The 16,510-nt window shown below is 44.6% G+C and overlaps 1 protein-coding gene across 2 annotated transcripts; it reads left to right on the forward strand.

Moving 5' to 3' along the window:
• Window positions 1-434: 434 nt before the first annotated feature.
• ZNF212 (zinc finger protein 212) lies at window positions 435-16,510 on the forward strand. 2 transcript variants are annotated; one of them, XM_060108716.1, is made up of 5 exons: window positions 435-564; window positions 11,235-11,624; window positions 11,757-11,883; window positions 13,573-13,662; window positions 14,466-16,510. In XM_060108716.1, the coding sequence occupies exons 1-5, from the start codon at window positions 541-543 to the stop codon at window positions 15,332-15,334; spliced, it is 1,500 nt and encodes a 499-aa protein (XP_059964699.1). In that variant the 5' UTR covers window positions 435-540; the 3' UTR covers window positions 15,335-16,510. The 2 variants fall into 2 exon arrangements, with proteins under 2 accessions (XP_059964699.1, XP_059964698.1); XM_060108715.1 differs by lacking the exon at window positions 435-564 and adding an exon at window positions 1,916-1,973.

A 16,510-nucleotide genomic window follows, 5' to 3' on the forward strand; every position in this document is an offset into this window, starting at 1 on the left:
ATGAGATACGTGCTACTATTATCCCTCACTAATAATGAGGTCATGGAGGTGCTGATAAGTTCATGACTTGGTGTACTTTTGGAATAAAACTGCTTGCCATTTGGGACCGTATCTCTTTTCCCCAACAAGATTACACGTTCTTCCCTCAGAGCAAAGTCTGATTTTTATACTTTTTTGAATCCCTCATAGCACCTACCAGAGTGCTGGGCACGTAGAAGACACAAAAAGGTCCATGGGTTTGCCTTAAATTCCGAACACGCACTTGACTGGGAAGCACCGAGTCCTTTTGTCCCTCTCGGGCTCGGAGTGCCGAGGTGCTGTTCACCCTCCTGCCGCATAGGGGCGCAAGGGGAATGCCGCGCGGTGAGGAGGAGCGGCTGGCGCCGGTATTGGCCCGGGAGGGCCGAACTCCCATAATGCACCTTGTATCAACACGGCGCTGGGGGCAGCTTCGAGGAGGTGCCGGGGGCGCCCAGCGGACCCGCACGCACCCCGAGGCTTATCAGGCGGGGCCCGGGTGTTGGGGGGCGACTGGCAGCCATGGCGGAGTCGGCGCCTGCTCGGGTAAGAGTCCTCCTGGCGCGGACCCGAGGGCGCGTTCGGGACGGCGGAGCCCCGGCCGGGGCGGGGCTTCGAGGTGCGGGGCTGGGCGGCCGTGGTCCGCAGCTGGCGTGGGTCAACGCCGACCTCCCCGCGCAACCCCGGAGCTCTGCCGTCCCCCTGTCGGTTTCCTCCACGTCGGGCCACAGCCCGAGTGCCACGCGCCTTCGCCGAGAAACTTCTCGGAGGTTTGTTTCATGTTCTTGGATTTGCTACCGTCCCTACACGTTTTCGTCGCTCCCTAAGAGAGCCCGTTTCCAGGCTGGCGAGGGGGCGCGGATTGGAAACCCTGGGTCCCCGTCGCTGCCAGTGAACTTGCCCGGTGCTTCGGGGACCCCAGGACTCTGCCTCTCTGCGACCAGCTCGTTCTCGGGCTGATGAGTTTCCCTCGTTCCTTCTGCCGTGCTCTCCTGCTACAGACTCTGCCCTGCTCTCCTGCTACAGACTCTGTCCTGGGTTGCAGCCGCAGGTTGAAGTCAGGCTGGGCTTCCTCTCCTTGGGACAGGTGTTATCTCACGGTGTAGTTGTTGGCTTTTGTCTGTGAAGCTGTCGACCCCTTTCCCTCTCCCCCTTCCCCAAATGTCCCCATTCAAGGAATGGCAAGACGTGGAGCTTGGGCACGGTGTCGGGAAACTAGGTGTCAGCCGTAACTCAGCTCTCAGCTATCCACTTTAGTGATTTTAGGCAACTTTGTTCACTTGAAGCCTCCTTTTCCTTAGCTGTAAGTTGAGAGTGTTGGACTAGTTACTAGACGGTCTCTAAGGTTTCTGGTAGCTCTGACACGCTCATATTATTACAAAGTTGTGGTTATTTTGATGATACAAGATTATTTGTTTTAGGAAGGGTAGATGGAGTTTAACTGGTTTTTAGTGCAGCATTTCTCGATCTAGAAACACTTTCAAAATCATGTGAGACCTTTGTGAGAATAGAGGGCTAAGGAGATCCTGTAGTGAAAACTTGACCATGAGCTGGGTGCATTGTATTTGGTTCTTGTAGGAAGTGGGTAAGAACTAAGAGGGGAAGGATTGGAAGACTTAAAGAACACAGTGTTTGCTTTCAACAAATTATGGAAACAAGACAAATGTTCATGATATCACAATATTTACCTCGTTTGATTCCTTTAAGTTAAGGTGATCCAGTCAAAGACTTGCCTTTTCCCCGAGATCAAATTGTAGTACTAAAGTCGAGCAGGAGGACAAGTTACTAATTTCCAGAGTACTTCTTGACTGGTCAGTGCGGTTACCTACATGTCTTCAACAGACCTTGTTAAAAAGAATTCTTGGGCTTCCCTGGTGCTGCAGTGGTTGAGGGTCCGCCTGCCGATGCAGCGGACGCGGGTTCGTGCCCCAGCGTGGTTCCAGCGTGAACTGGAAGTAAGTTCTTACCCCCAAGGAGTGATTGCAAAGAAAATCATGTCAAACCTTGGTGCTGGGAGATGGGTGCAAGGTGCCCCTTGAAAATTCATGTTGACTCTCAAGTGGGTTTATTGCCTGAATTCACACGACCTTGGTGTCTGGGAAACCTTAAGCCAAGAATTTAAAGTAGAGCCTCCAGCCATCTATAAGAAATAAACACAGATCTTCTCCAGAGGAGTCTACACTTAACTCAGACGTCAGATAATTCTCAGATAAAATTCCAAGAAAAATGAGTTCACAATAAAAAGTTATCCAAAAAACGATGAAAAACTATGAGAAAAAGCCAGTAAAATTAATGGGCAACAAAATTAGACCTTCAGAGATTTCAGATATTGCAATTCTAGAAGAAAAACATATTGGAATTGCAGTAGGACACACACACACAATCTGCACTGGAGGACATATTTGATGAATAGTTAATGGCTGAAGATATTGTAGGACTGATGCAAATACTAATACTTAGAAGTCCTGTAGATCCCAATCAGGATAAACATAAAGAAATCTCTACCTAGACACATAATAGTGAAAGTACAGAATACAAGGCAGAGAGAATTGTTAAAAGCAGCCAAACAAAAAAGATTAACTTCAAATGAACCATTGTAAGGCTGATGAGGTTCAGCTTCTCAGCAACAGTGGAAGCTAGCCAACAGTAGAATGGTTTCATCAAAGGGCTAAAAGAAAATAACTATGTAATCCCATATTTTAAAACTGTGCAAAAGTATCTTTCAAAAAAACGGTAAAATAAAATATTTTCAGACAAATTAAAACTGACAATTTGTTACCAATATACTCTCATTAAAGGAAGTTCTAAAGGATATACTTCAGGTACAAGGAAAATTATCTTAAGTGGAAAGTGAAAGTGTAAGAAAGTATGATGATCCGTTAAAATGGGTAAATCTAAACAACTATTGACTGAATAAAACAGTAATAGGGCTTCCCTGGTGGCGCAGTGGTTGAGAGTCCGCCTGCCGATGCAGGGGACACGGGTTCGTGCCCCGGTTTGGGAAGATCCCACATGCCGCGGAGCGGCTGGGTCCGTGCGCCATGGCCGCTGAGCCTGCGCATCCGGAGCCTGTGCTCCGCAACGGGAGAGGCCACAGCAGTGAGAAGCCCGCGTACCACCAAAAAAAAAAACAAAACAAAACAAAAAAAACCCAGTAATAATCTCTTGTGGGTTAAAAACAAAGGCAGAATTAAAATACATGGCAGCATTGATGTAAATGTTAGGAAGAGATGATCAGAATTCAGATATTTAAAGGTCTTTGTAAGTAATTTCTAGGATGGTTGCTAAAAGACTAGAAATTGGCTGTATAACTTACAATTTAAAAGGGGGGATAATAGAATAAGAGAAAATTATCTAAAAGAAGGCAAGAAAGAAGATGGGATAAATAGCACAAAAAAGGTAAAAATAAGGCTTCCCTGGTGGCGCAGTGGTTGAGAGTCCGCCTGCCGATGCAGGGGACACAGGTTTGTGCCCCGGTCTGGGAAGATCCCACACGCCGTGGAGCGGCTGGGCCTGTGAGCCATGGCCGCCGAGCCTGCATGTCCGGAGCCTGTGCTCCACAACGGGAGAGGCCACAACAGTGAGAGGCCCGTGTACCGTGGTAAAAAAAAAAAAAAAAAAAGTAAAAATAAAATAGGTCAACAATTACAATAAATGTAAATGGACTAAATGTTCTAGTTAAAAGGCAAAGATTGATAGGATTGGTTAAAGTTCAGCAAATGACTTATAAGAGATACAACTAAAAGATAAAGCTATAGAAATGGTTGAATATAACAGGATATGAAAACATGTACCAGGCTAATACTAATCAAAAGGAAGATGGCTTAACTGTATTAATATTGCTAGAGATAGAGGGCTACTACTACTTTTATAATGGTAAAAGACTCAATTTACCAGGCTGATAGGACATTTCTAATCTTACGTGCACCTAATTATATTGTCTCAAAATATATAAAACAAAAATTGATAGAACTACAGGGAAAATTCATTTTCATAGTAGAAAATTTAATAACAACATTATTATTTTATCAAGCAGAGAAAAACTAGTAAGGGTGTAGTGCATTCATAGAACTTTCTGAGATGATGGAAATATTCTCTCTGTCCTGTTCAGTGTAGTAGCTACAAAGTACATGTGGCTATTTGAGCACTTGCAATGTGGCTCAATAGCCGAGGAACTGAATTTTTAATTTAATTTTAATTAATTTAACTTTAAGCATCCACATGTTTCTAGTGGCTGTTATATTGGACAGCACAGATATAGAGGATAATACTAATTTTTTTAATCCACATATCAATATATAATTTCAGTGTTCAGAGAGATTAACGAAAAAAGAGAGAAGGCAAAAATACCCCATTAGAAATGAAAGTGTGTTCTGGTGGCTGATGCTGACTGTATAGACTGGGACCTTAGGTAGGGTTGTTGGACAGAACATCACCATCACCACCAATAACATCCCTCTCCATGTGGCTTGGGATTCTTCAGGTGATTCCAGCACCTACATGCCTATGATTTGCTCTGCTTGACATGGAGTGGGGCAGACACAAACTGCCCCTGACAAACCCTCCTTTAATTGCAGATTCGTGAACAAAATAGATGTTGTTGTCTTAAGCCATAAATTTTGGAATTATTTATGATATAGCAATTGATGATTGGAACAGATACCTATGGAATATATTTAAATACCAAAAGGTATTAAAAAATACCTTACAAAAGGAGTATATACTGTGTGTGTGAACTGAAACATTTTATCCTAAAGATGCCACTTCTCAAATTTATCTATGGATTTGATGCAGTGCCAAACAAAATCTCTAAAGATATTTTTATGAAACCTTTCGAGCTTGTAAACTATCAACAGGCCAAAATTAGTCAAGATACTCCTGTAAAATAAGGAGGTGGGACTTGTATCAATAATTATCAAAAAGCTGTGGTCATTAAGATGGTAATTTTGGTAAAGCAGTAGAAAAATTGACCCATAGAACACAACAGAGATGCCAGAAACAGACTGACTGTATGTATGAAAATTTGATTTGACAGAGATAGCATTAAAAATTAGTGGGTAAATGATGGATTTTTCATTATATAGTATTAGATCTATTGACTTTCCATATGAAAATCGAGGCTTGCACTGTACACAAATACTGTCTCAATTCTAGTTGAGATAAATGCTTAACTGTGCAAGTCAAAACTATCAAGTGTTTAGAAGACAGTATTGTGGGATATAGATTTTTTTTTACACCTGACACAAAATTTCAAACCACAAAAGAATTAATACTGATAAAACTCAACTACATTAAAACTAAGGACTTTTAATCAAATGATAATAAAGAGAATTTTAAAACGAGGCACAAATAAGGGAAGTTATTTGTAACACATATGACTGATAAAGATTAGTATACAGAATTTACAGAGAAATTGTATGAGACAACCTCATAGAGCCTATGAGAAGTCAGATAACCCAAAAGATAAATGGATTAAAGATTTCAGTCAGAGGAAGTTTGAATGGCCAATAAACATAAAAAAGATGCTTATCCCTTGTTAAAAATCAAGGAAAATGCAGGTTAAAACCATGATGAGGTATCATTTCAGATCTACTAGAGGGACGCAAATTTTAGTTTGACAGTAACAAATGTTGATGAAGCTGTGGAACAGCCAGAATACTTACAGACTTCTGACAGGAATGAACTTGGTATGACTGCTTTGGAAAACATTTGACATTATCTGCTTAAGTTCAGGATGTGTATATACCCTATGAGCCAACAATTCCCCTCCTAGGACTATACCCTTGGGAAACTTGCCCATGTCCACTAGAAGCCAGACACAATTCTATTTATCATAGCACTGCTTGTAATGACAGAGATGGGGAAACATCAATAGTGAAATAGAAAAATAAACTGTGGTACAGTCACATGACAGAATATTATACAGCAGTGAAAATGAATTAATTAAAGCCACCTGCAACAACAGGCTGTTCCCAGGAGTTGTAGAAGAGTGACTTGTTCATATAAAATCCTAAAACATGCAAAATTTAAAGAATATATGTATTTTTGGAAACAAATGTAAAAAAACAAACAAACGTGAAAAAGGGCAATTAATAGTAAAAACCAAATTTGGGATAGTAGTTACTTCAGAGAGTTGCACAAAGGACTGTAAAGGTGATATATATAAAACACACACGTACACACACACACAGGCATACCTCATTGTATTGTGCTTTGCTTTATTGCACTTGGTAGATACTATGTTTCTTACAAACTGAAGGTTTGTGGCAACTCTGTGTTGAGCCAGTCTGTCATCGACCATTTCTCCAACTTATTTGCTCACTTTGTGTCTCTGTGTCACATTTTGGTAATTCTCAAAATATTTTGAACTTTTTCATTGTTTTTATATTTGTTATGGTGATCTGTGAACTTTGATGTTAATATTACAGAAAGAAGACTCAGATGATGGTCTGCATTTTTTAGCTGAAAAAATTTAATTTTTTAATTAAGGTATATAGTTTTTTTAGACGTAATGCCATTGCATTAGACTACAGAATAGTGTAAACATAACTTTTTTCTATGTACTAGAAAACCAAAAAATTCATGTGACTTGCTTTATTGTGATACTTGCTTTAAGAACCCACAGTATTCTCTGAGGTATGCTGTGTGCATGTGTATATGTGTGTGTATGTGTGTATATACATATATATTTAATTTTAATTAATTAATTTTTTAAACTGAGTGGTGGTTACATGGAGATTTGTTGTCACTACTTTATATATTTTATGTATTATGTAAATATTCTTTTTTTAACTATTCAATATTAAAAAGTCATGGTGGGCCTCCCTGGTGGCGCAGTGGTTAAGAGTCCGCCTGCCGATGCAGGGGATACGGGTTCGTGCCCCAGTCTGGGAGGATCCCATATGCCGCGGAGCGGCTGGGCCCGTGAGCCATGGCCGCTGGGCCTGCGCATCCGGAGCCTGTGCTCCGCAACGGGAGAGGCCACAACAGTGAGAGGCCCGCATACCGCAAAAAAAACCAAAAACCAAAAAACAAAAAACAAAACAAAACAAAACAAAAAAAGTCATGGTATCTCAGAGTTAGAAGTGACCTTAAATATCATCTAGTCCAGCTTAAGCAAGTATCACTTTAGAGCGTTATTTAATTGTTTAGTGTTTTACTCAAGCAGATTGTAGGTGTCTTAACAACAGGGGCTGTGTCTTGTACTTAATGGGTTTCAGACCATGGCTGCAGGCCCAGTGTATGATACATGATCTGACACTATGATACAATATGCAAGCAGGACTGTCCCAGAAAATCTAGAAATACAGTTAGTGTAAGTATACTTTTAAAAACTTTCTCACTACCTTCAGGAATATTCTTATATATGGAACTTAAGAAAAAAATTATGGAGGAATACGTGTTTATTGAAAAAGTCAAACAAGCAATAGTTTATAATCAAAGATTAAAATTCCTCTCTCTCATATCCTGAGGCTGACTCGTGTTAGTATAGTTTGGTGAATATCTTCCCAAACCTTTCTGTGTGTGGAAACATATACACGTATCTTTTCTCTTCTTTAGGAAAATGAAGTCAGAATAAATGTTTCCCTAAAAGTTGACAGCCTATCAATGTATGATGAACAGTCTTCCAAACCATACATATAGATCTAACTCATTCTTTTTAACAGTCGTATAACATCATCTTGGGTTGTGCCATATTTTGTTTAACCATCCTCTTATTAATAGACATCTAGAGGGAGTTCCCTCGTGGTCCAGTGGTTAGGACTTGGTGCTTTCACTGCCACGGCCCGGGTTTAATCCCTGGTTGGGGAACTAAGATACTGCAAGCCACGTGGTGTGGCCAAAAAAAAAATTAGACATCTAGATTATTTCCAAGTTGTGGCTATTCCAGAGAATGTTGCCAGTAATCATCTTTGTATGTATGTCACTAAACAATAATGCCGTTTATTTTTGAAGATTCCCATAGTGGTATTACTAGGTGAAAGGGTTTTTAATGACTTTCTGGATATTTTCTTTCCTCAAAGTTTGTAGTATTTTTCATTCCTTCCAGGAGTGTTAGGAAAGTGCCAGTTTTACCACATCAGAGTCAGCTCTGAATGTTGTTCCTGTCCCTTTCTTTCATATTTCTCAACCTCGTGGGTGAAAAGGGGTTTCACTTGGTTGTATCTGCATTCCTGACTGCTAATGTGGCTGTCTTTTCATTGGCTTATTGACCACCTGCACTTCCACTTTCCCAAATTATTTATAGTTGCAGTTTTATCTTTGGGTTGTTTATCTTTTCTTTGCACTCCATATCCTGTTTACAAATATTCTCTCCCTGATTGTTTTTAGACTTTGTTTATGGTCTCTTTTATGATAGCTAATATTTTCTCCTTCCTTGACATTCTGAGTGCTGTTTACTGAGATATAATTTACATACAGTAAAATTTACTCCTTCGGCATAACTGTAGTTAAGTGAGTTTTGAAAAATGTGTAGCCATCATATTACCAAGTCATAGAATATTGTCATCATCCCAGAAATTACCCCTAAGTAATTAAAGTCCCCCAATCCCAGCCTCTGGCAACCACTGATCTCTGTTTTGTGTTTATAGTTTTGCCTTTTCCTCAATGTCACGTAAATGGAATACAGTGTGTAGCATTTTGTGTCTGGCTTCTTTCACGTAGCCTAGTGATTTTGATATTTACCCATGTTGTTACAAGTCTCAATAATTTGTTCCTTTTCATTGCTGAGGAGTATTCTGATATATGATATGTCTTTCCTAGGGCTGCTGTAAAAAAATCCCATCAACTAGGTGGCTTAACCAAAAAATTTATTGTCTCACAGTTCCGGAGGCTAGAAGTCTGAAATCAGGGTGTCCACTGGGTTGGTTCCTTATGAGGACTGCGAGGCAGAGGCTGTTCCAGCTAGGCTGTCCCCTAGCTTCTGGTGGTGCCAGGTGTCTCCTTGGCTTGTTGCCACATAACTCCAACCTCTGCCTCCCATTTTCACGTGGTTGTCTTCTCCCTGTATGTGCCTTCACATTGTCTCTTCTCTCTCTGTGTGTTTGTCTCTGTCCGTATTTCTCCTTCTTTATTAGGACACCAGTCACATTGGATTAGAGCCCACTGTCATGACCTCATTTTAACTTGATTACTCGGTAAAGACTATCTCCAAGTAAAATCACATTGTGAGGTACTAGGGGTTAGGACGTCCACATATCTTTTTGGGGAGACACAATTCAACCCATAACATATGAGTGGACACAGTTTGTTTGTTTATCCATTCACCAGTTGATGGACATTCAAATTGTTTCTGTCATGATAGATAATTTAAAACAAAAGAAAAGAGGAACCTTGGCTTGCCTGCTCTTTTTAGCCTTTGACTATGTGGAAGAGGAGGGATGTTATTTCTCTGCTCAGATCCCAACCCACCTTCCTGTTTGGAAAAAGTGCTAGAAAGCGACACAGTGCTGGCCACAGAAAGGAAAGAGGAGATTCCAAAAAACTAGAGACTTAGAGACTTAAAGTTAAAAGCAGAACATGTGATGAAATGAATTTACCCAGTAATCTAATTTTTTTTGTTTCATTTGTATTTTTCTTTTACATTAAACTTTTCTTTAAATCTTTTTAAAGGGGGATAGTTAAGCTTTTGACTCGTATGCTCAATAATGAACTGAGTTGGTTAACTGGAGTAGGTCATGGCCAAACTTAAGTGTTCAGTTCTGTGCCGGTTGGTTTCATCTTGTCCCCTCTTTCTCCAGACCATAAGCTCTGGCCCGAGCAGTTCTTTCAAAGATATTTCCTTTCAGTGCCTTGTTCTCGGTGTCCTCATTATGGTTAGAGAAGCAGCCTTGAATCAAGTGTATGCTGTTCCACTGGAGAATATGAAGTTTCAGGGGTTTAGGACTGAAATGAACATGCAGTGGGACAGTGAGGGCAAGAGAGCAAGCAGTTCAGGAAGACTTCCCAAGTGTTGGTTTTAGTAATTTTGAGTTTCAGCCACAGTGATTTTTCTACTGTCTGGGACAGACCATAAAAATGTGAAGACTAAGGACAATGTCCGAGGACTTGTCATTTAAGTAAACGTGTATGAAGGATTTAGTAGGTGTTTTTACTACACTAGTTGCTAGGGTGCAAAGATGAATGAGGTGAGTCTTGTAGGTCCTGCTAAGGAATTTTGTCTTGATTGTGGGGAGCCACTGAAAGGTTTTTAGCAGGGCTGACATGATCAACTACAAGTCAGGCAGGAATGTGAAGTTGAGTGTGGATGTAAGTTACATCATTTATCATAGCAAAGTATTAGAAATAGTCCAAAATATCAAGTAGAAAGAAATGGGCTTAAAAAATGAATACTGATGCAGGAAAGTCTTACGGAAGATGCTGACAGTGAAACACAGGTAACAAAACATGTACAATATGATTGTAGTTTTGTTGAAAAAGAAATAAGTTAAAAGATGAAAAAAACTTATAGGAAGTACACCAAAATTCCAACAGCTTATTTCTGGATCGTGGTATTTTACATACATTTTTCTTTCTTTCTTCTTTTCAGTTTTTTCTTGTTACAGTATAGATGTATAGTTTGCAGTATCAGACGAGATCGGGTGCGTTCAGGGTGGTATGGCCGTAGACTAGTTTGCAGTATCAGAATGTAAAAGCACCTGCTTTTTATTTTTATTTATTTTTATTTTTTAATGTTTTTCATGCTTTTATTAGTTTACTAAATGGTATATGCCTCTTAATCTTTTTTTAAATTTATTTATTTATTTATTTATTTTTGGCTGTGTTGGGTCTTCGTTGCTGTGCGCGGGCTTTCTCTAGTTACAGCGATCGGGGCTACTCTTTGTTGCGGTGCGCGGGCTTCTTATCGTCGTGGCTTCTCTTGTGGAGCACGGGTTCTAGGTGCGCAGGCTTCAGTCGTTGTGGCACACGGGCTCAGTAGTTGTAGCTTGCGGGCTCTAGAGCGCAGGCTCAGTAGTTGTGGCACATGGGCTTAGTTGCTCCGTGGCATGTGGGATCTTCCCGGGCCAGGGCTCGAACCTGTGTTCCTTGCATTGGCAGGCAGATTCTTAACCACTGCGCCACCAGGGAAGCCCCCACATGCTTTTTAAATTAAAAAGAAAGAAAAGAAGTAGAAACTAGGTGCTATAAGCGCTCTTGGACCCACTGGACCCATTGTGTTTTTTCACCTGTTGTTTGGAAGTGACACTGACTGCCTGACGCTGTATCTGGTTCTTCAGCACAGGAGGAAGCGCCGCTCCACCCCTTTGACTTCCTCCACGCTGCCCCCACAAGCACCAGAGAAAAGCTCCTATTTGCAGACCACAGATATCTCACTCTGGACAGTGGTGGCCGCTATTCAAGCTGTGGAGAAGAAGATGGAGTCCCAGGCCGCCCGGCTGCAGAGCCTGGAGGGCCGGACAGGGACGGCCGAGAAGAAGCTGGCTGACTGCGAGAAGACGGCCGTGGAGTTGGGGAACCAGCTGGAGGGCAAGTGGGCGGTGCTGGGGACCCTGCTGCAGGAGTACGGGCTGCTGCAGAGGCGGCTGGAGAACGTGGAGAACCTGCTGAGGAACAGGAACTTCTGGGTCCTGCGGCTGCCCCCGGGCAGCAAGGGCGAGGCGCCCAAGGTTAGCCTTGAGGGTTGAGAGTCAGACCAGAGGGGGTGGGCCCAGCCCTTTGTTAGTGAAGATTCTCAGTGGCTGGCTTTTCCTTTGTGGCTTTGATAGGAGACACTCACTGTGTGACATTTGTGATTTCAGGTGCCCAGGTCACTTGAAAATGATGGAGTCTGTTTTTCAGAGCAGGAGTGGGCGAACCTGGAGGACTGGCAGAAGGAGCTCTACACAAATGTGATGAAAAGCAACTATGAGACTCTGGTCTCTCTAAGTAAGTAGCAGAGTTTTCTCCCTGGAATTTGCTCTCAGGCATCCTACAATTCTTGGCCAAGTAGCTTGTGACCCAGGCTGCATCTGTGATTCTAGTGGGCTGTGGATCCTCTCTTGGCCTTAGCCAGGTTGAGAAATGGGAGTCTCCAGGCCCTGAATTTATGAAGACTTTGGAAAGGTCTTGGTGTTGTGCATTTTGTATTTCTTCTCTGTGCTCATGTAGTCAGTTCTTTTTTTTTTTTTTTTTTTTTTTGCGGTACGCGGGCCTCTCACCGCTGCGGCCTCTCCCGTTGCGGAGCACAGGCTCCGGACGCACAGGCTCAGCGGCCATGGCTCACGGGCCCAGCCGCTCCGCGGCATGTGGGATCTTCCCGGACCGGGGCACGAACCCGTGTCCCCTGCGTCGGCAGGCGGACTCCCAACCACTGCGCCACCAGGGAAGCCCTTTTTAAAAAAAAATTAATTAATTAGTTAATTAATTTGGTTGCACCGGGTCTTAGTTGCAGCAGGCAGGCTCCTTAGTTGTGGCATGTGAACTCTTAGTTGCAGCATGCACGTGGGATCTAGTTCCCTGACCGGGGATCAAACCCAGGCCCCCTGCACTGGGAGCTTGGAGTCTTAACCACTGTGCCACTAGGGAAGTCCCAGTCAGTTTTTTGTTTCTTTGTTTGTTTTTTTGGTACGCGGGCCTCTCACTGTTGTGGCCTCTCCCGTTGTGGAGCACAGGCTCTGGACGCGCAGGCTCAGCGGCCATGGCTCACGGGCCTAGTTGCTCCGCGGCACGTGGGATCTTCCCAGATCAGGGCATGAACCCGTGTCCCCTGCAGCAGCAGGCGGACTCTCAACCACTGCGCCACCAGGGAAGCCCCCAGTCAGTTCTTGATAATATTTACTAATAGATAAGATGTCATCATGTGCCTTAGAGTATAACACGGCTAGGGTTCCTCATGCTGCTTTTAATACTTAGGACTGCTTGACAAGAAATCCTTTGTTGCCTGGGATGGGCAGACAGCATGGGCTCACCGAACACTGTTTCTTGGCGTTTACCTGGAATTACAGATGGTTCTTGTGGTCCCAGTGTTCATTTTGTGTTGATGAGAAGTGCTGATTGATAGATGTACATCTTTGTATGTAAAATATAGGCTATTACATAATAAATGCATTTTGTTTGGTTGACAAAATCTTTTAGAACCTAGGTCCGTGGAGGCTTGTCAAGAAGGCCAGCGTGTCTGGAGCGAAGTGGAGGGGGAGGGAAGTAGCAAATGGGTCAGAGATGGGACTGTGTGACCTCGACTGGGTCACGTGTTCTGCTAGTGGCTGTTTCCCTGTCTGTCATAGTGGGGGATAGCGGTGCTGACCTTACCTTGCAGTGCTGTAGCCCAGATGAAGTTAGATACCTGGAGAGGAACCCATGTCTGTGGGTGGCAGTGGTGGTGTTGGAAGGAAAGCAGTGGGCTCTGAAGCCTGACCACCTGCACCTCAAACGGCTGAGAAGGGGCATTGAAGGCAGCAGTTAGCTGAATGGACCACTCGAATTGGCCATAATTTTCTAATTGTCCCAAACTGCTAAGGGAAAGTGACTTTGAATCTTTTGAAGTTTTAATATCAGCTCCTTGACATTGGTCACCTTGTTCATCGGCAAATGACCAGTACTCTCTCCTGGGCTCACACTGTGCCGTTTCCAACCCAGAGGTGCTTGGCCAGCCGGAAGGAGAAGCAGAGTTGGGTACAGAGATGCTGGGTGACTTGGAGGAGGAAGACTCTCGTGGTGTCCACCCGGGTGAGTGGCTCCAGAATACTCCACCCCAAGCCCGCTCCCTGCAGCCTGTAGTGAGCTGCCCCACTGCTACACTGCCAAACACTGGTGGTGAGTGACCTCATCTGGCGTTTATTTGTTCTAAAGTCCTTTATGATTATCATCAGCTCACCTATTACATGTGTATCTTACCTCCTTAACTGCTGTGTGGAGTCCCTAAGGTTCACGGCTGTCATACTTCTGTATGCCCTGCAGACAGTGTAGAGTGTCTAATAGGCCTTAGTCAAAACCCACTGGAGATTGAGAATAGGGTTGGTCAGACCTTCAGGAGTGAAGCTAACTGGGTAAGGGGCAGGAGAAACCGTTGTAAACCAGGTAATTCGGGGAGAATATGCAGGAAGAACAGAGCTGGATACGTGAATTTTTAAGCTATAGGTTTAGTTGTTTGTTTTTTTTTAAATTATTCACATTTATTATTTTAACACTCTGTAACACTTAAATTAGCTTAGGTGTTACCTATGTATGTTTTACTATTTTCCACAGAGTTGAATACAAATTTGTGGACAAGCTTGGAGAATTTATAACACTGTTCTGTAAGAATAACATATTCGGATTTCCGATCAGTATGTCTCTACCTGAGTATAGGTTACTTTTTCAGGTCTTGCAGCCCAGTCTGTCTCATCCTCTTGCAAATTATCCTGATTCCCTTGATGCTGGGGTACTTTGATTTAAGCCCTTCTGAAATTCACAGACGTTTTGTTCAGCTCTGAAAAAACCGAAGGTTCTAGAATGTGATCTTTTTTTGTGGCTCTTCTTTGTCTTGGCAGTGGAAGGGGTTATGATCAAGCAGGAGATACAGTACACGCAGGACGGCTCTGCGGACCTTCCTGGAGAGTTCTCGGGCATTGCCGAAGAGCACGCTTTCCTGAGCCCGGAGCAGCCTGAGCTCTGGGATGGTCAGGGACGTTCTGTCCTCTTGGAATCAGGTCCCGGGGACACTAATCCAGAGGAGCCCATTGCGGGCAGTAGAGACCCTAGCGGTGGCAGAACTCTGGGCTGCCCCCCGAAGCAGAAGTCTAACAGGCAGCTGCAGCTGGGTCAGCAGTGTGGGCAGGGCCTGAAGCTGAAAAGGGACACTGCTGGCCCCTACGAATGTTCCGAGTGCGAGGCCATCTTCCGCTGTAAGCAGCAGCTGGCCGCACATCTGCGGACCCACCCCGGATGGGAGCCTTACACGGCCTCGGAGCCAGAGGAGAGCCTTCGGCCCCGGCCCCGGCCCCGGCTTAAGCCCCAGCCCCGGAAGGCGAAGCTGCACCAGTGTGATGTCTGCACAAGGAGCTTCAGCTGCAGGGTGAGCCTGCTGACCCACCAGCGCTGCCACCTGCAGGAGGGGCCCGGGGCCGGCCGCCGGGTCCAGGAGCGGTTCTCACCCAACAGCCTGGTCGCCCTGCCCGGCCACATTCCTTGGAGGAAAAGCCGGAGCGCCCTCATCTGTGGTTACTGCGGCAAGAGCTTCAGCCACCCGTCCGACCTGGTGCGGCACCAGCGCATCCACACGGGCGAGCGGCCCTACAGCTGCCCTGAGTGTGAGAAGAGCTTTGTCCAGAAGCAGCACCTCCTGCAGCACCAGAAGATCCACCAGCGGGAGCGGGGCGGGCCAGCCCTGGAGCCCGGAAGGCCCAACGGCCTGCTTTAGGGGTGCCAGCCCCTCGCCCGACTGGGGGAGGCGGAGGGGGCTGGCACTGTTCCCCCGAAGAGACAGTGTAGCGTCAGGGACTGACTGCTTTCCGAGGGGAGTCACTTTGATTTGCTTTCCCTTGACCAGGCGCCAGGCCGAGCCCAAAGGCTGTCCTGAAAACCACGGAAGAGGAAGAGTCGGGGCCAGGCCTGTCCTGCTGTCTTTACACTGCTGCCGAGTTTGCCATCTCTGTGGCACCGTCAAGTCTCTGCTCTTCCCATCCGAGTTGATAGTCGTGGGCTGGGGTTGGCTCTCTGAGCCCGCAGGGCTGGTGGCCTGTTCCAGGGCCCGTCCCGGCATTCAGGTCTTCCCGAGGGTTGAGTCGGGCCAAAGGAGCGAGCAGATGTGTGGAAGCATTTAGCCCTCTAGTTGCTCTTCTTGTGTCATCTGCTTGTTAATAACAAGTAGAAGAAATAATTTAAATGAACTGCTCACCGTGCTCTGAAGAACTTTTTTTTTTTGGAATTAGATTTTAGTTGGTTAAAAAAAAAGTCTGACAATTTTTAAATTTCCAGAGTTGTAGAAGTTGTTCCTAACATGGGGACTGGGCCTGCCCTCTGGGAGGGGATCATTTATGGGGCTCTTTTAGCCCACCCACGTTTAGTTAGGCCAGAGATCAGGGCCGTAGTGCTGGGCCCCCTCTTGTGCGGGTGCTTGGCACTCCGAATAGGGCTACCTGACCGAGGGGAGGAGAGTAGTAGGGTTAGACCCCAGAGCCCCTGCTGGGAATGAAGCGTCCTGCAGAGGAGCTGAGATGTGGTCCTGCTTCTCTGAGTTGGGGTTTCTCTCTGCTCTTCCATCCCATCCTTGCTGCCATTCTGCAGCCTCCCGGCGTAGAAGACTACTTTTTACTTATGTTTGTTCAGCTTATACCAGTGGTTACTTGAGTTGGTTTTTATGATACCAGTTGTTTCTTGAGGTTGTTCAGATCACACACTTTCCACAGTAGTTCTGGGACTGACTGTTCCTGAAATGATGGGAAGAAAAGCACACAGATGCCCATCTCTCAGGAGTGTTGAATGCCTGCCCCACTATTGTTTGGGGAGATGAGAGTGGGCTCCTGGGTCCTATGTGAATGTCCCCTTTGATGTTTGCAGTTGCCTAGAATAAAACTTACCACTAGCAAAAAAAAAA

This window comes from Mesoplodon densirostris, chromosome 9 (genome assembly GCF_025265405.1).
Source record: "Mesoplodon densirostris isolate mMesDen1 chromosome 9, mMesDen1 primary haplotype, whole genome shotgun sequence".
NCBI classification, from domain to species: Eukaryota; Metazoa; Chordata; class Mammalia; order Artiodactyla; family Ziphiidae; genus Mesoplodon; species Mesoplodon densirostris.